The following is a 22,336-nucleotide window of genomic DNA, read 5'->3' as shown; positions in this document are numbered from 1 at the left end:
CAGACGACTTTGTTATGAAATCAGCACCTACCAAGGCACGTATTAAACACTGTCAATCTTAAACTTATTCTTGCACACACGGTGTTCGTTCTCACATGTGACCCTTCAACCTTTCCCAGCATCATCTGTTTTACATTAAAGACGTTTTTAGAGATTCAAAAGGGAGATTATTAAAAAAAAAGACACATGGAGCGTCTAAATCAACATTTAATAAGCAGAAATATTTCTGGCATTTCTGTTCTCATTAGAGTCTTTGTGCCCCCCCAGTGGTCCAGTCTAGAGCTGCAGTCTCTGGTTGGCAACCTATTTAGAATTCAACAATTTATAAAACAGGATATCCACACAACACATCTTACCACACCTTTTCATTTGGAAATAAAACTTCAATGGAATCAAAAATAAAAGACAAGCTGTTTTTCTAACAATCATAAAAGTGGGTTGTACAAAACACACACAATTTAACAACAGATACAAGAATTCAAAAAAATATTACTGGTTCATTTGCGTACTTTGAAAATGCTGATCGATAATCTTTGGTGTTGAAGATGTTCCATTTATTTAACTTGTATGAATCTGAATATGCTACAAAGGTCCTCTGGTCACTTGAGGTCATGGTAGAGGTTTTTTTTTGTCACGTACCTAGAAAGTGGAGCATCATGGGAAGGAGAAACCCCACAAGTTTAATCAAACTCTTATCAGAGTCTGAATTTATGCAGACAGGAAAATACATGTAATAAAAGAAGAACCGTTCCCTCAAAGTACGTCTGTTACCTCACAAGTACACCATTGGACTTCAAGAGGACAGAAGGGCACCTTTAGACTCGCAGGAGGGCAACAAAGGTACTGAAGGACATACAGTTGTGCCCCAACAAGTTTCAAGTCCACACCGGTACCTCTATTGTTGAGAGCGTGTTACCACAAAGGCAACAAAACACTTTACAACCTCAATAAACAGACAGAGAAGGTCAGGAGATCCAGAGGTCAAACCAACTGTAGCCATAACAACGCAGTTGTTTACAGTACAGCACCAATGAGAATAAAAGAATAGAATAAAAGCGGAGTATTAAACAAAAATATGAAGACTGGAAAAATAATTTAATGTCTCCTTAAAACAAATCTGACTAGAGTTCATGACTCAAATGATTGCAAAGATTTCCCTTTTTATGGAGTCAACGTTCCTCTAAAGTGATAGTCCTGTTGTACAAGCATTATTACACATTTGGTTTGGTTTGTACGAAACATTACTCTTTACATTCACTCTCCTGCTCAGCTCACGATGAGCAGAAACAGAAGCAGCTTGACGCTACGGCGTCGCTCCCGTGCAGCGCTCTCCCCTAGCCCAGGTTGATCTGGCCCGCAAACATGGTGATCAGCAGGATGATGGCGAACCCAGTCAGCAGCCCCGCATTCTGGATCAGGAAGAAGATGAGCTTGTCGGAGGCTCGCCGCTGCTCCCTCGCAATGGAGTCCATCTCTGGGAACTGAGAGGAGGAATGACAATCAGATAAACTCGTCAATGTTCAACGGGCACCTCAGCAGAGTGACGCCGTTGACTGGTCTCTTATTTGCTCCCCTGTAACTCATCTGCTGAAAAGTGCACAAACAGTATTTGTATCAACAGTATTTGGAGGGTGAGCGGGAGAGCCTGAGGTATGCTAACACTTCCCATCTACTACCATTCATTATGCTAAGCTAAGTAGCAACCAGCTGGTCCTTAGAGGGTCTCAGCTCCCTGGTGAGAGGAGTGCATCTATCTGCTTGTCTGGTTCAGGGGAGCATGGAGAATGACCGCACATCCCAAAAGAGCTGATGTGTGTCCTCACACAAAAGACAATTATAAGACTTGAAGTGGGTTGTAAAACAAGGGTTTGACGTCGCATTTTTCAAACTGTAACCAAATACAGCAAGAAGACAAAAACAAAAAAATAGTTTCCAACCAAGCAATATAAAGTACACATCAGTGTGTGACACTGCTGCAGTGGGAGATGTGTTCCTTCATTCAGAACGGTCAGTCTGTATGGAAGATGGCTGTTTTATAACTCAGCTCCACGCCTTGGAGAAGAGTTTAGAGCCTTGTTGAGGATGCGCGACTGGAGAGGAAACAGAGCAGGAGCTCTGCAAAGAGTCTCTGAATGTCAGCTTCTACTGCTTGATGTCGTCGGCCAGCTGCCAAACAACAACATGGTGCAATACTGCCAGAGTCTTATGATCCAACACTTTTTACTTCAGGCTAAACATCATTTGCTGTCTTGAAACATGGTCTCTAAATGAAGGAAGGCAAAATTAAGGAGAAAAACATGAAACCAAGGCATTTGAAGTTTTCATTCATCCATTTATGTCGCTCTCACTCACAGGAAAACACTGAACAAGAGATTCATGGGAACGCACAAGCAGTTTGGACTTGTTTGTCATCCTCACGTAACTCACCATGTCTGCCAGTGCAATGTACAGGAACATTCCTCCAGCGATGGCAAAGATTGCATTGGGGGCAAAGTTGCTCCCGAGCAGGATGCCGAACACGAGGCCGATGTAACAGGACACGGCTGACAGCAGGTTGAAGAAGACGGCCTGTGGGACGCTCATGCCGGCATTTAGCAGGATCACAAAGTCACCTGCACATGCCAGAAGAAATCTGATTTATTGTTTATCAGAGCGTCGTGAACTCTGCGCGGGCTTGTAAACAACAACGAATCTGGATTGTGTGCTCAGTAAATAAGACGTGCACAGAAATGTATGCAGGAGGTCAAATGTACACAGTAGTTTTTCCTTTTTCCACAAGCTTTCCAGATAAGAAGAGAAAAAGTTCCTTTTCTGATGTGAAGTTGAAGTCTTTCATAATCCCTAAGTAACAGAAAGAAGATGTCTAATTTCGTCCTTTTCTCCAAAATCCCACATCAAACGTGGTCTGGCTTCCTCAGACACACCAGAGGATCTGCTGGTTTCTCTGGCTGGTCAAAGAGATGTGCCCTCCTGGCGTTAAGGAGGCCACTAATGGAGCATCGCTCAGTGAACCGTCTGAGGTCGTTACTCGCTCCGCCTCCTAACGAGACGCAGGCTTCTCGCTCACAGCGGCCACGTTGTTCCCACATCAGTCTCTGAACTCAGAAGTGAAAAATCTGTTTTCAGTTCGGCACATTCAGCTTGTTTTTGTCGCTTGGAGCCACAGACAGGGGACCGATGAAACCCGCCTCACTGGAGAGGGTTGTTCAGACCAACGATTCATTCGGAGTTTCTCTGCGCTTCAAGTGCTACGTCATGGTACCTCATCCCGCAGGTGTTCCTACTCTTTCAATGTATTTTCTATTTTTCTTTTATTGAGCCACGTCTGACACTATCAACGTTGTGCTGTCAGCATAAAACAATTAGTTAGTTTCAAATCATGGATAAAGTCACCTGATGTAGGCGTCAGTGTGTTGAGCTGGCAGCTTCCCTCAGTTGGGATTTGCTAGCTAGCATCTCTGTGAGCTTCATCCCAACAGAAGCTTGGTCTGTTTACGTATGTGAGTTGTGTAATATTGAGTGCTGTGTTTTATTCACAGACGTTACTATTATAACTGTGTTGTATTCGGGACTGTTGTGTTGTCAGTCTGTCAGGCAACACCAGCTCTCTACCCTGTAAGGCAGGTCGGTCAAGCGTCAGTCAAGCTGACTTGACTTCTTGTTATGAACGGAACTCTGCTCAAAAGAGCAACCTGAACAATGGCGGATCTACATCAGACACACCTGCAGCCGTGGACGGCGGAAATCAACCTCAGACATACAGAGATGCAATTCTGCAGCTTGTCACTAGATGTCAGTAAACATCACGGACCGACAGTTATCCCTCCCAGTTTCCCCAGTACCTCAAACGCAGCTTGTACCAGCTATGTTCATGCTATGTTTATGTTTCTTCTGCTCATTCCATGAGTGACACAAACTGCCGGAGTCACATTCCTTGTATGTTGTGAACAAACTTGGCCAATAAAACTCATTCTGATTCTGATTCTGATTTATGTGATGTGGGCATAGATTCAGCCAAGATAAGTTGGTGCTCTGCCGTTCCTTCAAATTGAAATACGTGGACGTTTTTTGAAGACTCTGGGTTGTAGGTGTTTGAATAACAGACTGTCCCACCAGGGGCTTCGTGGGGTGGGGGGGTGAAGACTCACCCAGCTCATGGGGGAACTCCTCACACACGATGGCAGTGGACGTACTGAACCCCGTCAGCACCGATACCGTGAACGACGCTCCGATAGCTAGGCCGTCGATGAAGTTGTGCAGCGCGTCGCTCAGCGTGATCATCCACGCCACCGTCTTGATGTTGGTGACACGTGTCCCTCGCAGCCAGAGGCACATGCCATCAGACACCTGGATCTCCTGGAACAGTGTCAGCTTTAGAGTCAAAACAGGAAACCGCATCGCAAACAATGCTGCGTGTGTGTTCTGTGACAAATACAGATAACGTGTAATGCCGATGTTCGAAAGACAAAGTTCAAATCCTCCAAAAAAAAAGGAAAGACGAGGTTCCACCATGAACGCTTGGTATTTGTGCTGTCAACAGGCTTTCCGTTGGTACTTAAAACCCTCAATGTCCTTCACTGATGATGTGCTTTGCTGTGAATTAACTTTGATCTTCTCTGCGCAGCATGAAGTTCAACACCAGAACGCTGCTTCCACATTCATCTGCTCAGAGAAGGAAACTCAGTTTAAACCCGAGTTTAAGTTGCACACCCACAAGTATTTGTGACATCACAAATACTTCACATAAACTATTTATCAAAGCAGACTTCTCACACTGAATAACACCTCTGCAGTCGGGTTCTAATTGATTATTTCAGCATTCTTCAGGTTTCATTTGCACGTCAGTGCACCAGAAAATGTGTTTCATTAGAACAGCGGCAGTGTACACAAACCCCAGTAGTGTCCATTTTTTACCTGTTTAAAATACTTTTAAAAGCAAGTACTCGGGTACTGATACTCAAGTGAAGCTGACTGAAAGCCTTTCACTGGGAGAGGAGTAATGATTAGCTCAAGTTCTGCGGTAGTGTGCTTTGTCCACTTTAGTAGTGGGAATTCTCAAAGCACAACATACACGACCAAGTTTTTCTGTCCTTGTTAGACGAGCAGCAGTTACTTCAAAAGGAACATTTCTGTTGAGAGAAAAACACAAAGGCGCAAGTGTTGCCAATGGGAAACCAGAGAACGGGCAAACATAAACAGAGCTTTCGGGACCCGGCTGAGGCTTCACTGCAGTGACAGAACGCCCCTTTTACTGGTCACAGCCACACAAGGGGTCTTTGTGCTCCAGCCAGACAATTCCAGCCTTCACCAGGACGGGAAGGATCAGACGCCTGCGGCTCAGCTCCCTTTTCACAAGAAATATTTTCCTCAATGCAGGAAATGCACAGATGGAATCAGCAGCAGGTCTTGAAGTGAGCCACATGAAGCACATTCTCACCTACTGATACGGGACCCACCCTATCACCACGCTGGCAGAGCGCTCGATGGCCGCACCCGTCCCCTTAAACGTCTACTTGGGCTATCAGCCACAAGGCAAAGGTCACCTGCACTATGAAAATAATGGATAATTACCAGTCATTAAGTAGTATTTTCAAAGACAGCCTGCTACTACAAAGACACTCCATGACACACATTTGAGTGTCGGGCGCTTCTTATAGCCGAGCCTCCATAGACTGGTGCAGGAAGGAGTCCTCAAACCCAGAGATAAGTTAGAATAGCTGAATGTCCTGTTCCTCGGCCCAGCGTCAGTGGGTCACAGGTGTAGCTCGTGAACGTTCTAAATATTGCATTTCTGCCTCAGGAATCATGAAAATGGTGTTTCTTGGTGACCATATTTGCCGAATAAAAAGTTTAAATCTCAAGCTTTTGTGCAGCATAGAGCTAATTTTCTACAATCATCCAAAATCAATTTAAAAATCCTTTTTAAATGAATGAAATTAAATTAGCTTTTGATGCTAAATTCGGAGTTGTCCTGAAAAAAAAAAAAAAAGCCTCATCCCTGCTGAGCTCTGCTGTTGGGTTTTTGGTGAATGTATTTTCATATATTGGGTTGGGTAAGCGATACAAGTCAAAGCACTGCTGCAATACCACGTTAGCTTGAAACATGACGCTGCTCCTGCCCAGTTAGCTCAGTTATCGCTGACTTCTGCTTTGTACAGGATGTCAGTTTTTCATTTTGTTGCTCTAAAACTGCAGCCTTCACAGGAAGTTGTGCTTCTGGCGACTAATCCTTCAGAGCAGCGAGGAATTGCTTGATATAACACGATGCAACATTAATCTGAGGGAGCTAACGAAATGTTAGCGATGTGGAAAATATTTAGGACGCACTGGAGGTAAAGTCCCAATGCTATCAGGTCTAAAGTTTGGATGTGAGTGTCAAAACTTCTGTGGTTTCATTCTTCGATTGTACATTTTGCACGAAGTAGACGGAAGTTTATTCTATTGTTTAATGTGACGATTATTGGAATACGGCCATTGTTATTGTTACTTTGCTTCGCCTGCATCAGGCAAGATGCCAACGGTGAAAAGAGAACGTCTGTCAATGAACCAGACACCTCCATATCACACAGGAGTCCTCGGTTAAACATTAACGCTGACACTATCCCCCGCGTCACTGATAACAGCTCACCAAGATCCTACTTGTCATCTCTTTATACAGTTTACGACTACAATGAAACAATATAATGCATTTTATTATACACTTATTAATAAATGATAATTGGAGTGGAGGCTGGTTATGTTCAGTAATGATGAATTACAAGTTGGCATGTTGGTGATAATGATGTGCAACGGACAGCAAATTTATATCAAGCATGATGCGATAAGATTCCAGGGCGCTGCTCGTTTGATAAAACACGGCCGCTGCGTCGCGTTACGTGGAACGTTCAGACAGAGTTCAAGTTTAACATTAGGACACGGCTTGCCTGAGAGGACGACATGGCGGCGTGTGGAGGATCTGGACTCGGGTTACTCTTGTCTGCAGCGATGGTCTTGATGGTGGTCAGAATGATGGAGTCCTTCTTCTCCAGTACATCTCCATTTTGGAGGGAGTTTTCTGGGGGTGGGTCCATTAAGTGGCTGTGGCCGTGCTGATGACAACAGGGACAGAGGTGGTAGAAAAGGGACCGTTACCACAGTGGAAAGACTGAAATGATGAACTGATAGAGAGAGAGAGACACTGGGTGTCGATGAACCGGTTGGCTCAGGAGGTGACGACCACTGTCAGACGTGGAGAGCCTGCTCGTCATTCATCTATGATTCAAAACTGAGCTGCAAACATTTGAGTCCATCCATCCATTTTCTATACCACTTATCCATTAAGGCTCACACAGGGGGAGTGAGGATCGAACCAGCGACCCTTTGGTTGCCAAATGGCCGCTGTACTTCTGAGCCTTTTCCCCTGATGCTTTAGTCTTACGTTTCAAAATTTCCTACCTTCTATCCTACTTATCCAGTAAATCAGTGGAGAAATGGAGAGTTTCACTGTTAGCTCATGCTAAGGAAGTTAGCATTTCCTTGGTTCTTACAATAAGAGCTCATGTGCCGCCCTCCCCATTGATTTTGAGGCTGACAAAGCTGTATGAGCACTTATTCAGACCCCCTAAAAATTGAACTTTCTAAATTATACACACAAGAGTTTAAAACCAGTCGAGCAGTGACACCAAGCAATCTGCAGTCACGCTATCAGCTCCATGAGGTTTCGTTAGCTTGGCTTTGGGCTGAATGCTAACATTAGCATGCTAACCTGTAGTCAAGCAAATTGACGAGAAGCAGACTTTTAGCACTGTTGCTCCTCTGTGTTCACTTTCCCAGACTTTATTAAAAAAATTTTTTTTTTTTTTTTTGCAGTTAAACATTTTTATCAACCATGTGTTAATCATAGTCCAATCATTTCCTAATTAATATCTAATTAACAAAAAAACCTGGCTCTGAGATGAGGAAACCGCCCATTCAACAGTACTAAGTTTCCTCTGGGTTTCAGCTCTCAATCCTGCACCCCTACTTTTGCTGACCTTCGCTAAAAAAACATCAAAATACCGACAGGAAATGAACCAGAGTTTGATGCGGTGGGCCGTCCTCATGGTCGACCGCTACTAGAAGTTAAATGGGATGGATTTGAATTGGTATACAGCAGGAAATGACATTATCACTCTGTTATAAAAGAAAATTGTTTTGAACCTGATAACCTCTTACCTCATGCTCCACCCGTAGAGCCATTTTCAGTATCCTCTCCACGAAGAACAGGAGGTAGAACCCCCCAAATATTCCAACTGCATTGGCCACATAGTCATCTGCTTTAGGATCGAAGCCCAGCGCCTGGGGATTCACGCCACGGTGGAAACATGGTGTTAGTACCATACCTTCAGTTCCAGCTCTGTTCCTTGCGACTGGCTTCATCGTGCACCCCTGTCCTACAAACCTCAGGTATGAGCTGCAGGACGGCATTGGAGAAGAGCGTCCCAATGGCCAGGCCGATGAAGTAGGTCAGCACCTTGGGGAAATAGGGCTTCTTGGTGAAGGGGATCAGGAAGAGGCCGAGCAGAGACGCCAAGTTGATCACGGTGACCGCCAGAAAGCCATAACCCCACACTGTCGGGGCAGAAGAGCACGGCAGGGCAATCAAAACCTTTTCAGTGTCTTACATGCAAACTGTACTTCAATATTTATACTTGAATACACGTGAGGGGTCCAACTTTACCACTTGTAAACTTTGTGATGAGAGCACGATGAGAAAACCTCCCTGAAAGACAGACGACCACCTCCAAACGGGAGTATCAGTACGGCTACGCTGCTCTGACAAGCCTGGCGAGACGAATCCTGCTTTCTGGATAATTTCCTCAATGGGAAATCGTGACATTTCTCGCAGTTGGGAGGAAAATGTTCTCCTTCTATTTCGCTCTGTCCTTTACTCGCTCGTCAGTTTCACAGAGGTCAAGCATCGGCGAGGACGTCGACATGTTGTCCCGCCATCACATCCACACAGCGTGATCAGCTCAGACAGACGCCAAGATCATGTCCATGACGGGACGCGTCACACATCAGTGCCTTACGCGTTTCTCTAAATGTTTTGGAGGTAAAGAAAAATGTTTCCAATTCACAAAGTTTATATGAGTTTTTGGATATGAAGAAATTTAATGTTAACATTGGTGATCAGTTGAATCAGCAAAATGAGGATCACCACAAATAAAGGCAAGGCCATTTTTATGAAGAGTGTGAATTCATCAGGAAGTTCCTTTGATCAGCAGGCATCTAACAGCACAAATGGTTCAAAACACTTCATGTTACTGGGAATAAAAGGACACTGGGACGCGGCCTGTCCGTCTCAAGACACTGTGACTGTTCTGACAGATGTTTTTTTATCACTTGTGCTTGAACGGTACTGTGGCCGTGCTTCCCGCGCCCTCGACCCGTCGCTGGACCGCCTGCGTTTCTGCCCTCGTCTCCTGTTGTGATGATGACGTATTTGATGTCACGCTGATCACGTCAGGTTCCTGTCCGTCCTCCAGGAAACTTTACAGGAGATTCGGATTCTTTGAGACGCTCCTAGGAGAGACCTGGTTTAAGTTGTAAACTGGTTTTACCGTGTTATCGATGCTCTCAGGAGGAGACTGGCGTCGTCTGACGTGTTGTTGTTGGAGACGTCTCCGAGTGGCCGGTGTTTGTTGTGCACGTTGTGAACGTGATCAGCTACGTTTTATTGCAGCAGACTAAGCACACAAACGTGTGACGGTATTTATTTTCAGAGAAGTCGTTCCTCTGTTGAGGAGGTCAGAGGAGGAATCAGCATGGACCGCCATCAACAACGGTCCCCTCGGCTGGAGCAGCGCTGAGGACCAGTGTGTGTGTGTGTGTGTGTGTGTGTGTGTGTGTGAGGTCAGCGGCACTGTGAAACAATGTAGGTCAGTGAGACACGTTTTGGCTGCACCGCAGGAGACAGCATGTTTTTGACAGCTGAGAGTGGAGATGGACAGGAGACACGGGGAGGTGGACTGAGACGCCACCCACTCTCAGTGTCTCCCAGAGAGCATGGAGGACCAGCAGGTCAAGTTTTCATTCGTTACTGAGTTAATGAGTCCGTTATGTCAATGTCAACCTCCTTATTTACACAACTCGCTGTCGACCGACGCGCTGGCCAGTCTGAAGAGTCACTGACGTTTACATGCTGCCAGTCAGGGATGAACACGCTCAGACATTCTGCAGATATTTACCGATATTATCTGTGTTACGACGAGGTTACATCATGTTTGCATTTTTTACATGAAAAAATCATTTAAACTCTTTTTTTTTGGCTTCAAATCATTTGAAAAAGCCTTTAGAAACTTGAGCTGAACAGTTTTGCTCTTCAGTTTTTACCACACGACAACAACCTGCTGCCAGCTCTTCCACGACCATCCACCCACCATGACAGCACCGCCGCCGCTGTTCGAGTGACCAGACTTTGTTGGTACTCATTCTTGGAGCAAACGTTGCAACAAGCTGGGTTTTTGTTGTTGTTGATTTTGTGATGTGAATAAAATAAGGCAGGTGCCACCTAAACGTTTGACCACATGAGTGGTCACATGACCTGGTTTGTTCCTGCTGCGACGGGCACAGTCAGACAGCCACAGGATTGAAACTCATAATCAGATTTAATCCATTTGGGCGGACGAACCACCTGAGTGCGGGACTGTGGAACAGTCAACAACAAACCCCGGCGAACTGTGAGCTGTTGGAGCTGCGGGGGTCTTGACAAATAAACCAGGAGGCTCGCCACATTCATGATGGAGCAACTCACCAGTGTAGTCGGCAGACGGCTGAGGCGGGGGGGCGGTGAAGGGGCAGGAGGGCAGCAGCACCTGGGTCAACACGGCGGGACAGATCCTCCCCAGATGTCCCACAGTCAGCTGACTGACGTTACTGAACCCGAAGTGGGACAAGATCTGCTGGGCTGAGGGGCACTGGGGGGCACGGGGACACTTAGACAGACTCCACCACTCTTCAGAAGTACTTTAGAACATCATCAGTAGTACTTTAGAACATCCTCAGTAGTACTTTAGAGCAGGTGTTGTAGTCGATGTCTCAGGTTTATTCTAATATTCCTCTCTGTCCCTGTGTGTTTGCACCCTGTGTGACGCACGTGGAGCCTCTGGTTCCGTTCATGAAGGATCCTTCCAGACCAACAGGTGTGTTGTTCTATCCTTTCATTACTGGATGCTAACACATATCAAGTGCGTCTAAAAGCACAAACAGAGAGGAGGAACAACAAACCTGACACAATTACACAACAGCGACTCTGATTGATGACCATGAACACTTGATAACTGATGATTAGACACCGACCGAGTGAGGACATGAACCTGCACACACCTACAGAGGAAAAACGCGATCAAAACATTTTTAGAAAGAAGAAAGATGAGAATTAAGAGATGAAATGAAAACGTTTGTGTCTTCAGGCTCCTCGTTGGGCTGCGAAGAGTTGATGGAATTACTTTTGTTTTTCACTGTGCATCTGAAATAAACCTTTCACTCAGGCAGGGTTGTAAACTCCATCCCTCCATCCATCATCCCTCCATCCATCCCTCCCTCCATGTTCCCCCTCTCCTCCTGTTCAGGGTGGTGGGGGTGGAGCCTATCCCAGCAGCCTTCCCCCTGGACGGGTCACCAGTCCATGGCAGGGCCAACACATAGAGACAGACAACCATTGGCTCTCCCAGCCACGCCTACGGTCAATTTAGAGTCTGGATTAACCTGGTCCCTCTTGATGTCTTTGGACTGTGGAGGAAGCTGGAGTACCAGAGAGAACCCAGCAGGAACAGGGAGAACATGGAGACTCACCCAGAAAGACCCCGTGCTGCAGCCGGGGCTCCACCCACAACCTTCTTGCTGGGGGGCCACAGTGAGGACCACTGGTTGTAAACTTTCCCCATTAAACACAAAACCACAACTGAACGATGATAAACGCGTGCAACACAACCAAAGCGAGTAAAACACTGTAATCCTACACTACACATCTCTCGATTCTTGCATCTTTCTTTTCATTCTCAAAGTTTCAGCATTAAAAAAACAACAAAGGAAGAACGGCTTCGTCAACGTGATGTTTCAACTTCGCATATCAATGAGAAAACCTTGAATCTGCTGAGATTTGCTTCTAACTTTGCTCCTTCGCTCCTGGTGCGCGTCCCATCACGTTGTTCTGCGAGACAGAGTTCATGGAGTTTGTGTTCTGCTTGGTTCTGCTGGGTTCTGATACTCACCTCCTGGCTCTCCAGCGGGTTGTTCTCGGTGACTGATTCGGCTCTCCGGGCGGAGATGATCTGCAGTAAATCCTCCAGGTTCTCGGTGGTGATGGAGCTGTTTTCACCGTAGAACTTCAGAATGTTCTCAAGGAACTCGTGTCCGCTCCGCTCCCTCGCCTGTAAACTCGGGGGCGCGGTGGCAAGAACCACCAGGCACCAGAAGAACCGTCCGTACGGACCCATGTCTGTGATTGAAAGCTCTCCGGTATCGGTGTCCCTCCGAGAGTCTCCGCTCAGCCCAGACACCGGGATATCCGCGCGCCCTCGTCCATGGCACCGGTCCTTCTGTGGTCAAGCGGGTAATTAACAGCCGGGTTTAAGTGAGCTTGACTGGGGGACGCGGTGCCTCCGGATGGGCCCGGGATGATTGATCAGACCGGATCTGGTCCAAAGATCAGGCTGCAGAGGTGCTACTGCCGGAGGTTGATGACCGCGTGTACGCTCAGCTTTCCATTGTGAGGACTTTCTCACTCTGTGGGCAACGTGCTCACTCTCTCTCTCTCTCTCTCTCTCTCTCTCTCTCTCTCTCTCTCACACACACACACACACACACACACACACACACACACACACACCGTCCACTTAAGTGTGTGTGTGGTGAAAAGAGTTACAATGTAATGTGGAAAACAACAGGCAAGCGTGTTTGATATTTACAGCTGTGGCCACGTGAACTCACATTTAAACAGCTGGAAGTAGAAAAAAAAAAAGGAGTCAAACATGAGAACATGTGAGTCGGTGGGCAGGTTCGCGCCCTCTAGCGGTAAGGAGATCAGGAGGCGGGGTCACAGGTTACGACCAAGACCTCCCCTTGAGGTTAACATTTTTTTTAGATTCCGAAAGAACAAACCAACCTCCCCCACACCTGGTTCATTCAACACAAATGTGCAGTTGGAAGGTTTTCCCTGAGGGATCATATTCCCGCTCCGTCTTCTCCTGAATGCGAGTTTCTTTTAAAATCACACATGGAGGTAAAAATACCGGAGAAGGAGTTAAAACTCATCATAAGGAGAATCTCACAGGACCCATCATCAAGTACACATCGCAGTACAGATGTGTACTTCACATCCTCAAATCAAACACTGAGACGTGTTTGACAACTGGTGTGTCATTCTGAGAGCTCGCTGAACCAAACCAATCAAACCAGTCCTGTTTCTGAGCTGGCAGCACTGGAAGTTACAGATGTTATCTTCATCTCTTCTGTCCTCCCCTGGAACCATCAGTTTCGTGTGAATCGTTCATTTAATGAAACACCGACTTGTTGCATTGGCTGAAGTCTTTAATAGTTACCAGCTGATTTAGAACTGTTGTATAAACATGTATGATACATTCACAGTGTCCTGTTCAGTCCCTGATAACATGTTCATGAACCAATTCAAAAAAAAAGAAAAAGGAAGTTCATCGACTAAATCCAACATCCGATCAAACTCTCCTTCTTCAGGAGACGAGGGCCTCCTGGCTGGTCGCCATCGCTGTGAGCGCATGTGAAATATGGCGCGTTCCAGAAGAAGAGTTCCCAGTTGGAAATTTTAACTGGTGTTGGTTTGACTGGTGATGTCTCCCAGTTCCAACCTCAGACTTCCAGTGCAAATGGAACTCAACATTAATACAAAACCAGGAAGTGTTTTATGTGAAAGATCCAAACAGTTCAACGCAGCTTCTTCTGAATCAATACTTCATTTAAGGGCCTCCACGTTGGTGAACCAGAGCTGCTGACAAACTCTCTTCTGATAAAAAAGAAAAACGACTCGTTCCAACATTCAGAAAACTGGTTTGAGGTTTCAGCGCCGGGTCAAAACATCAGCGCAGCTCCAAACGAACTCAACTCAAGCTGGTTTCTGCTCAACAGAAACGCTGAAAGGAGCTCACTGATAAAGAACCATACCGAGAAATCCAGGTCCACCTGGAGGCGGGTCCAGGTCAGTACACGTCTGTTAGTGATGTGATGGTGAGGGCTGCGGCGAGCTCAGCCCGGCTGGACGGGGTCCAGGCATTAAAAGTAACCGTCCTGGTCCTAGAAACCATCAGGAATCCGTTGGAGCTGAAGCGCCCGGGGATGTTTGCCACATCGAGCCAGACGAAAGGAGCGACACAGGAAGAGTGGAGGGTGACGGTGTAGCCCGTTTTCTGCTCCTCCACTCTGGCCTGCAAGGAAACACACACACACACACACACACACACACACACAGAAACTGTTCATTAGAAGGAACTTTTTGGTCAAACAGAAAACTTCTGCTGCCACCTCGTCACCAGGAGTTCATCCTCGTGGAGGAGAGGCTGACGGAGGTGCCGTACCGTGATGTTGGGCCTCTGGAGTCCTCGAGCGTCTTTGGGGGAGCAGAGGAAGTGGTGGTTAGAGGGTCCCTGCTGGCTGCCGCCACCGTCTTCCAGGTGGAAGGTGAGCAGGCAGGTGAGGCGGGTGCAGCGTCCACATCCTGCCAGCAGGGTGGCGACTGGCTCTTTGAAAATGGCCACAGCGCTGCCACCCGGAACCAGGAGCAGCTCAGACCTCAGGGTGCACACTGGATCCAGATCAGTCCACATGTACGCAGAGACCTGCTCGACCAGAAAGAAGAAACAAATATTGTGATGATCATATTTACTTTTGTATGTTTCATCATTTCCTGCAAAACTGACACTGGAAACAGTTTAAAGGTGCTATGTGTAAGTTTATCAATCCTCATTTCCCTTTGTTGTAGACATTTGAAGACCTGAATCACACTTTGAAGTCCAACAAGAGATTATGCAACATTTCCCATTACGACACTGGTCCAGCTTCCAGTGAGCGTAACCAAATCAATATTTTGCAAAATTGGGCAGAAAACCCTCAAAACGTCCCACCACAGGTGAAACTTCAACACTGAACACAGCGATGAAATGTGGGCGGGTTTCTTCAGTCATTGCAGGCACAGGTTGAAATATTTTCTTATCTTAAAATAAGATTAATGGTCTTAAAATTGCTGTCCATGTAAATATAGTTGGTGTTAGCATTTCATCCGACGATGGGGGTGGGTACCCAAACTCTCTGGTAATCTGCTGCCCCCTATTTGTTTGGGGTCTAAATAACCAAATCTTACACATAGGACCTTTAATTTTATCATCAAAGTTGATCCCAGTTTTTATTTATCCCCTTTATTTGTTAATTTTTTTCACAGGACACTTCATCATTGAACAGCGCACCACAGCCCTGAGTGTCAGGTCCCGGTCCAGGTCTGAGACGGCGTAGATGAGCAGCACGCCATCGTCCTCAAAGCTGACAGGCAAGACGGGGGCGAAGAAGTTCTGGGCAAAATAATGCAGCATTTTCCACTTTCCACCGAACTCTAAACTTGGAGACAAAGGGGGAACTTATCAATGCCGCCGACTGTACTCAAGTACCCACTAATTACCTTCTACCAATCATGAAGAGAGAGAGAGAGACGTGTGGACTGGAGTTGAAACAAAGACATTCAAGAGGTCTCCCTGTTGAGTCGCTCACCGATCGATGACCAGGACGGCGCCTGCCAAATATCATTGAGCTGCCAGTAGAGAGCGCCCATGGTGTGACCTTTGCCCTCGATGATCTCACTCTGACTACGACGGTAAAATTCTGTCTGAGCCTTCACACACTGCGCCTGCATGACCTGGAAGTGATCCATTAAACACACACCACTCACTCTACTCCTCTGAACAGGGGAGATTCACGTAGAGAGATTTGTGTCAGGATTATAAGAGAGGAAGAAGAAGAAGACGAAGAAGAAGAAGAGGAAGAAGAAGAAGAAGAAGAATTGAGAGCAAAGACTTCGGTTTTGAGAGAGAGAAAAAAGAACCTGAGAGCAAAGGAAAACTATTTGCGAGAAAAGACAAACAGTTTGCAAGCAAAACCTTTCATCTTGCTAGCAATATATTTTTCATGACATTTATTTTTGTTTCTTGTAAGTTTAATAAGCTTTTTTTGATCGCCTTGTCAACAGTTGCTCTAAAATCTTTTTTTGTTTTGTTTTCAGTGTGAAAAGTTTTGCTCTCATTTTTTTTTGGGACAAATACTGAGTAAAACACTGCGTATAGAAACAGTTATTAAAGTGTGTAATAAGGTGTGTAGAAGCCGAGGTCCCGTTCCGGTTCGTTCCCTGGTGTGGCGTACCTGCGTGAGGTAGAGGGCGTCGGTGAACCTCTTGAAGGGATCGCTGGAGTTGGGCAGGTGGAAGTGCAGCCCGGCCTGCAGCAACATCTGCTGGTTCCCATCTGAGTGATGCTGACGGTGGGAGCTGAAGTTGCTGGCGTAGCTCCAGTCCTCGCTGATGGAAACCTGCACCAGCGGCAAGCCAGAGGAAACGCAGACGAGCTGTCATCACCCCGAACAACCTCACCTGACCTCAGCTGTCGCCCTCACTTCTTAAAACAATGACAATGACAACCACTGGCTCTCACAGCCACGCCTACGGTCCATTCAGAGTTAACACTGAACATTTGACACGAGTGTTTGCTTCCTTCACTGTGTGACGTTAGCTTTGTGCTGCTAACGTTCATATTTAAAAATAAGAACAGTGGTGTTTAGGAGGGAAGATAATCTCGCTGAATAAAACCTGTGACTCATAAACACAGAGATTATTTTCACCAATAACCTGAATCGCTACGTGACCCTAACCCTAATCCCTCTGGGTGTTGGACCGCCAAGGCCCAGGCCATTCTTGTAGCATGTTCCATCCTAAGAAAACTACAGAATGATCAGGATAAGAAACAAAGTACTTCTGGAGGGTTTGCTGGGTTACCGGCCGCAGGGTGGAGAAGGAGGGCCAGGACTGGAAACCGTACTCCGAGGCGAAGCGGCTTCGAGGGAAAGTTCTCCAATCCCAGCAGTCTGTGGTGTAGCTGTAGAAATGCGTGTCTCCGTAGTGGGGGTCGTAGGGGTTGGCTGCCACCCAGCCCTCCTGCTCCGACTCAGCGCCGTTCGTTGGACTGGAGACAAGAAACGGGCGGCTCTGGTCCTCCTGAAGGGCAGACCGGGCTCAATCGGTTTTGTTCCAACTTGATTTTAAATGGAGTGGAAAGTGGAAATAACCTGCGTCTCACCTCTTGAACGATGGCCTTGATGTTGTTCACATACAGCGTCACATAGTCTTTCTGGTACGTGGGTCTCTGGGAAACTGGGATGTGGAACCAGTCTGTGGCCAGAGCTGCCTCGTTCTCATTGTTCCCGCTCCAAATGATTATGGAGGGGTGAGACTTCAGCCGCCGAACCTGACGACCAAACGTTTGCCGTGACTACACCAGCAAACACTGTCCACTGGGATAATTCATCTTTATTAAACCAATACCAGCATTCCAAACTTCTGGAGGACATTTACAGAACCCCAAATATTGCAGATCCCCCGGACCCACCTGCTGGACCACCTCCTCTCTGACTGCGTGGAGGAAGTCCTCCTCAGTGGGATACATGGCGCAGGCGAACATGAAGTCCTGCCAAACCTGCAAGACACAAAATCAATCACAAAAACTCAAGACTTTGTGTTTCGGGGTTCAGAGGTTTGCTCCGGTTCCATCAGTTACCAGGATCCCCAGCTCGTCACAGAGGCTGTAGAACAGATCCTGTTCATACACTCCGCCTCCCCACACCCGGAGAGCATTCATGTTAGCGTCCGCTGCTGACTGCAGTAGGTTCCTTAAGCTGCAGGACACACACACCAGCACACACCATCAGTGTTAATTTAGTGGTGAAAACCTCAAAAGAGCCACCAAGTACCGGGTCCACTCACACGGCAGGCGTGACTTGGTCCTGGAACGAGTGGGCCGGGATCCAGTTGGAGCCTTTGAGAAACACTGGTTTTGCGTTGATGCGGAAATAAAAGCTCAGACCTGGAGAGTCATCGATGGGCTCCTGGACGAGTTCCACCGTACGGAAATACACCTGCAGGAGAGACCCGGGTGAACGAGTGAGGCTCCAGAACCAGAGGTCCTGCACAGATTTACCAGGTCCAGGACCTGTCCAGGGCTGGGGGGACAAATCTGAAGAGCAGGTCCAGATCAACAACATGTTATTTTAAACACATGTACACAGCTCGACCTCTGACCTTGGACTCTGAGGTCATTAGCACCGACCCATCCTGGGAGCCTGTGACGGTCAGCTGGTAGGAGGGTTGTTCACCGTGCCCCCGGGGCCACCACAGCTTCACCTGGCTGCTCTGCAGGTGATAGGAGGAGGAGGAAGGGGGGGGGGGGTTAACCAGACCCACATCAGTTGTCAGATTGTATCTAGAGCTGCTGTGCAGTTCTGAATCAAGCACCGTGTTGATGGAGAGGCTGAAGGAGGTCTTGGAGGTCCCCAGAGGAAACTGAGCCTGGAGCGTCTGCTGGGAGAGCAGCTCAGGTACGGCCAGCGTCACCTGTCCAGTCAGTGTCTGGGCCGCCGCCACCAGCAGCTCAACCTGGACCCTCCACTGAGAGAGACGCTCGACTGGACACACACACACACACACACACACACACACACACACACACACACACACACACTTCAATGACTCGCTGTCAGCCTTTTTTCCCTCCTCCATCATTCGTGACGTCAGGAGTCAGCTGGATGAGGAAGACTTGGATCATGGCGGACGATGACAATGAGAGTTTAGAAACTGAAGCTCTTTAACAGTGTTGTTTTTGTTAGCCGTCAGTCTGCGTTAGCTTCCAGCTAAATATACGTGGCTGGCTCTTCCTGCCATCTGGAGTCACAAAGAAGTAACGTGGAGGGGAGTCATTGAAAGGCTCATTACACGTGTGTGTGTGTGTGTGTGTGTGTGTGTGTGTGTGTGTGTGTGTGTGTGTGTGTGTGTGTGTGATCCCACTGGCTGATGCTAAAAAAACAGCAGTAGTGGGCAAAACAAAACCTCCTAAGCAGAGTCAAATGATGAGAATAAAAATCAGGATAAAACAGAGACATAAACACGTCATTGTTTAAACTTTACTGAACCAGTAAACCAACCATGTTGGCAGCATTAAATGGTTGTAGTGGCAATGAGGAGGTGGAACGTACCACAGAGAGGAACCGCAGAAACCTGAATGAGCCGCAGAACATCGAAGGCCTCCAGGCGGACTCCCTTCCACAGTCCCATGGTGGGAAACGCCGGCCCCCAGTCCCAGCTGAAGGAGCTCTGCTCCTGCACCAACATGGACACGCTTTCACTGCTGATTGAGTCAACGATGCAGCGCAACTGATGTAACATAAGAATGGTGATCCATCGAAGGTGCGCCTTTATTTTGAAATTACCATGACCTTTATTTGACCTTTTCTGCAGCTCCACTTTATTTCAATTCTTTTTAAAAGGATAGACTGAAACCAGTTCATGGCAGACTTTGCAATGTCTGCAAATACTGTATCACAACATCATGCACAAGCAGGCGCGCACACACACACACACACACACAAACACACACACACACACACACACAATCTGAAACAAGAGCAACAATCTGACAACAACAATTTGAAAATTAAAACTGTTAAATTTTGACTCTTGAGAGGTGCTGACACTCCCACGAGGACGCCAACTTTGTGGTTCATACTCACTTTTCTGATGAAGTTGACGTGACATTCTCCCTTCTGAACATCTGGAGGACACTCAGGAGGAACCCTGTAGGTCGAGTGGGCATTCCTCCGTTCAGACGCGTACAGAACAGGAGACAGGAGAACGACTTTCAGAACGTTGTCTCCGTCCTTCAGAAAGTCTCGGACCGGGAACTCCTACAAGAACAGACTTTGTTATCCAGACGGGGTCGACGTGATGCTGCCGCGCGGTGGGAGGAACTTCTGCGAGTGAACGTACGTATCGGAGGAACATGTTCTCCGTGCTGCCTACGATTCCTCCGTTGAGCCAAACTGACGCTACGGTGTCCACGCCCTCCAGGACCAGAACCACCTGCTGCTTGGTCCTGTTACCATGACAACAGATGAGCGTTAGAAACCAGAATTATAGAGAACCATCAAAACCATCTACGGATAGAAACAACTGCAATGATGGACCTCAGCTGTGCGGACGCGGAGAACGTGGTCACATACGTCCAGTTGTCTAGAGAGATCCAGCGGTAAGACACGTCATTGAAGCGGAAATACGGATCCTGAAGGAAAAATAAGAAAGAAAGACGACGTTAGGAAACAAAATTGTCTTTTACACTTTAGTTTGTGGTTGAACGTGACGTCTACTTCCTAAAAGACCACCAACCGCCATGTGAGAAGCTCCTGATCCACATCTCAAGACACTTGAGAGTTTCAGACCTCGTCATCATTGAGGGCTGCGTGATGCTGAGCTTCTCTCTGACGCGCTGATGTTTTAGAACTGATGTCATCGGTCCAAGAACAAATCTACAGCATATTTACAATTTGTGCATGTCGAAAAACTCTGGTAAACAAACAAACAACAGAGGGGGCAGAGACTCCAGCGAAACCAGGCTGGCGAAGACACTGGTCGACAGACACCAGTGTCCGCCGACACGAGCCAACAACAGCCTGCATCTCTGATACTGTTTACTCTTTGTTCATGGATGAACTTTTAATTGTGTTGTTGATTTTAATGTCTGCCTCCCTGTATTACAGGTTGATATTCAAACAAGCTGGAAAAAAGAAAACAGGAAAGTGATGTCCACTCAACCACGGGTGTTTTATCTAATATTATTTAATCCAATATCATTTAATCCAATATTATTTAATCCAATATCATTTAATCCAATATTATTGACTTGGGTAAAAGGTGACATCAGTGAATAATAAACTTGCTCCTGACTTGCCACTCAGCCTTTGACTTTTAATACAAAAAGGTACAAAGTTACACATCTCAGAAGTCGTAGTTCCAGAATAACAACGATGGACTTAGAAACAAATTATTCACGAGAAAAGGAGCCTTAAAAAGTAGCATTAAGCGTTTAACAGAAAGACAGGAGTGTTGACATCCAACAGATTATAGATGTGTTTATGTGAAATTCAGACTTTCAAACAGGCTGATTTCAAAAACTTGGATTCATTTACATGAAATTCAACTGCATTCAAACTAAATAGTACAACAAGTAGTAATTCCTAAAAAAGAAACAAAAATCACGTTTCCATATTTGTCCAAAACTAAAGACAAGGAAACAACTTTAAAATAAATATGCAAAATGTAGTAGATGATATTCATGTTCACTCCCTCGCCCACCTGGATGAAGCCCTGCTGCTGCAGAGCCGAGTGAACGCAGCCGGGCACCGGGGCGGGCAGCTGCACGGACCCGTTGGAGTTCGACAGCCTCCATTTCCCGTCCAGGCTCTGAGTTCGGTGCTGGTCCACCGGCGGAGGAAGACCGGAAACAGCTCCGATCAACGCAAGCAACAAGACAACACGGAGCAAAAGCTGTCCGAGCGAAACCATGACGGGCTGTTAGGTTTTCGCGTACTCGCCTGTCACGTGAGCGGCCCCGGCGGTCAGCTGACCGCTGTTCCTCCCCCTCCCCGGAAATCAATAATGAAAGCTTCGACTTGGATGCTGCCCCCTGCCGCGCCGGAGGGAGAACTACAGGGTGTGTTCCTCAACTTACTCTCCAAGCTCCACCTCCTCATTTATGTAAGGACCCAAAGGACCCAGAACCCATTAGAACGATCGGAAGAACTCTGCACGAGCGCGACCCTCTACGCGGTCATGACGGAGTTGTTTCAGTGACCCTGAGGACCATGAAAGGTCACGATGATCCAGATGGAGGCTGAGGCCCCTCATGGTCTCGATCCACGCTCCCCCGGACTGACTGGCTATAAATAAGCACAGCCGGGGCGACGGGAGGTGTGGAGGGAAGATAAAATCATAGCAGAGAAAGAAACTATGTTCCATTCAGACCTTCCACCCTCGGCATGTAGCAACGGAATGCGGGGAATGTTTTCTGTTTCTGACCTCAGAGACGGACGCTCTGTAACTCGTACCGAGTCTGAGTTTGTTCCAGGTTCATTCTTCTGGTGCAGGGTTTCCTCCGCGACTGCTGGAACATTGGAATAGGGAACAAAGCTGAAGCGCTTCACGGGCAGACGGGAGCCGAGGCTGGAGGAGGAAGTGGCTGTCGGAGCTGCGGAGGCACCGATTTTC

The 22,336-nt window shown here is 47.1% G+C and overlaps 2 protein-coding genes across 4 annotated transcripts; both read right to left on the bottom strand.

Annotated features, from left to right (window-relative positions):
- Positions 1 to 196: 196 nt before the first annotated feature.
- On the bottom strand, positions 197 to 12,894 carry slc39a8 (solute carrier family 39 member 8). Its single transcript, XM_086182696.1, has 8 exons — positions 12,234 to 12,894; positions 10,775 to 10,937; positions 8,420 to 8,589; positions 8,194 to 8,316; positions 6,924 to 7,088; positions 4,149 to 4,356; positions 2,428 to 2,612; positions 197 to 1,481 (listed from the first exon to the last, which is right to left on the bottom strand). The coding sequence occupies exons 1-8, from the start codon at positions 12,456 to 12,458 to the stop codon at positions 1,335 to 1,337; spliced, it is 1,386 nt and encodes a 461-aa protein (XP_086038822.1). The 5' UTR covers positions 12,459 to 12,894; the 3' UTR covers positions 197 to 1,334.
- A 1,262-nt stretch (positions 12,895 to 14,156) lies between these two features.
- manba (mannosidase, beta A, lysosomal) lies at positions 14,157 to 21,705 on the bottom strand. Of its 3 annotated transcripts, none has more exons than XM_086182691.1 (17): positions 21,425 to 21,705; positions 20,260 to 20,354; positions 20,063 to 20,168; positions 19,807 to 19,980; positions 19,273 to 19,396; positions 18,536 to 18,705; positions 18,323 to 18,433; positions 18,008 to 18,159; positions 17,802 to 17,919; positions 17,634 to 17,720; positions 17,325 to 17,492; positions 17,024 to 17,242; positions 16,396 to 16,560; positions 15,751 to 15,895; positions 15,453 to 15,595; positions 14,568 to 14,828; positions 14,157 to 14,417 (listed from the first exon to the last, which is right to left on the bottom strand). In XM_086182691.1, the coding sequence occupies exons 1-17, from the start codon at positions 21,632 to 21,634 to the stop codon at positions 14,193 to 14,195; spliced, it is 2,673 nt and encodes an 890-aa protein (XP_086038817.1). In that variant the 5' UTR covers positions 21,635 to 21,705; the 3' UTR covers positions 14,157 to 14,192. The 3 variants fall into 3 exon arrangements, with proteins under 3 accessions (XP_086038817.1, XP_086038818.1, XP_086038820.1); XM_086182692.1 differs by lacking the exon at positions 21,425 to 21,705 and adding an exon at positions 20,459 to 21,389; XM_086182694.1 differs by lacking the exons at positions 14,157 to 14,417; positions 14,568 to 14,828 and having other exon boundaries at positions 15,460 to 15,600.
- Between the last annotated feature and the right edge of the window lie 631 nt (positions 21,706 to 22,336).

The sequence above is a fragment of the Aulostomus chinensis genome, chromosome 17, assembly GCF_037954235.1.
Source record: "Aulostomus chinensis isolate RoL2024-O1b breed Wild chromosome 17, RoL_Achi_v1.0, whole genome shotgun sequence".
NCBI classification, from domain to species: Eukaryota; Metazoa; Chordata; class Actinopteri; order Syngnathiformes; family Aulostomidae; genus Aulostomus; species Aulostomus chinensis.
Note: the sequence above shows the minus strand (reverse complement) of the source record. Positions and strands in the feature narration are given on the sequence as shown.

Bases quoted from the DNA above. Each gene is read 5' to 3' on its own strand.
- slc39a8 (XM_086182696.1), bottom strand. From the start codon at position 12,458: ATGGGTCCGTACGGACGGTTCTTCTGGTGCCTGGTGGTTCTTGCCACC. The intron at 7,089-8,193 runs GTAAGAGGTTAT...TGTTGTCATCAG, and splicing joins CTCTACGGGTGGAGCATGAG to CACGGCCACAGCCACTTAAT. The intron at 4,357-6,923 runs GCAAGCCGTGTC...ACACTGTTCCAG, and splicing joins CCGCCATGTCGTCCTCTCAG to GAGATCCAGGTGTCTGATGG.
- manba (XM_086182691.1), bottom strand. From the start codon at position 21,634: ATGGTTTCGCTCGGACAGCTTTTGCTCCGTGTTGTCTTGTTGCTTGCG. The intron at 19,981-20,062 runs GTACGTTCACTC...CTGTTCTTGTAG, and splicing joins AGAACATGTTCCTCCGATAC to GAGTTCCCGGTCCGAGACTT. The intron at 17,721-17,801 runs GTAACTGATGGA...TGTGTCTTGCAG, and splicing joins GTGACGAGCTGGGGATCCTG to GTTTGGCAGGACTTCATGTT.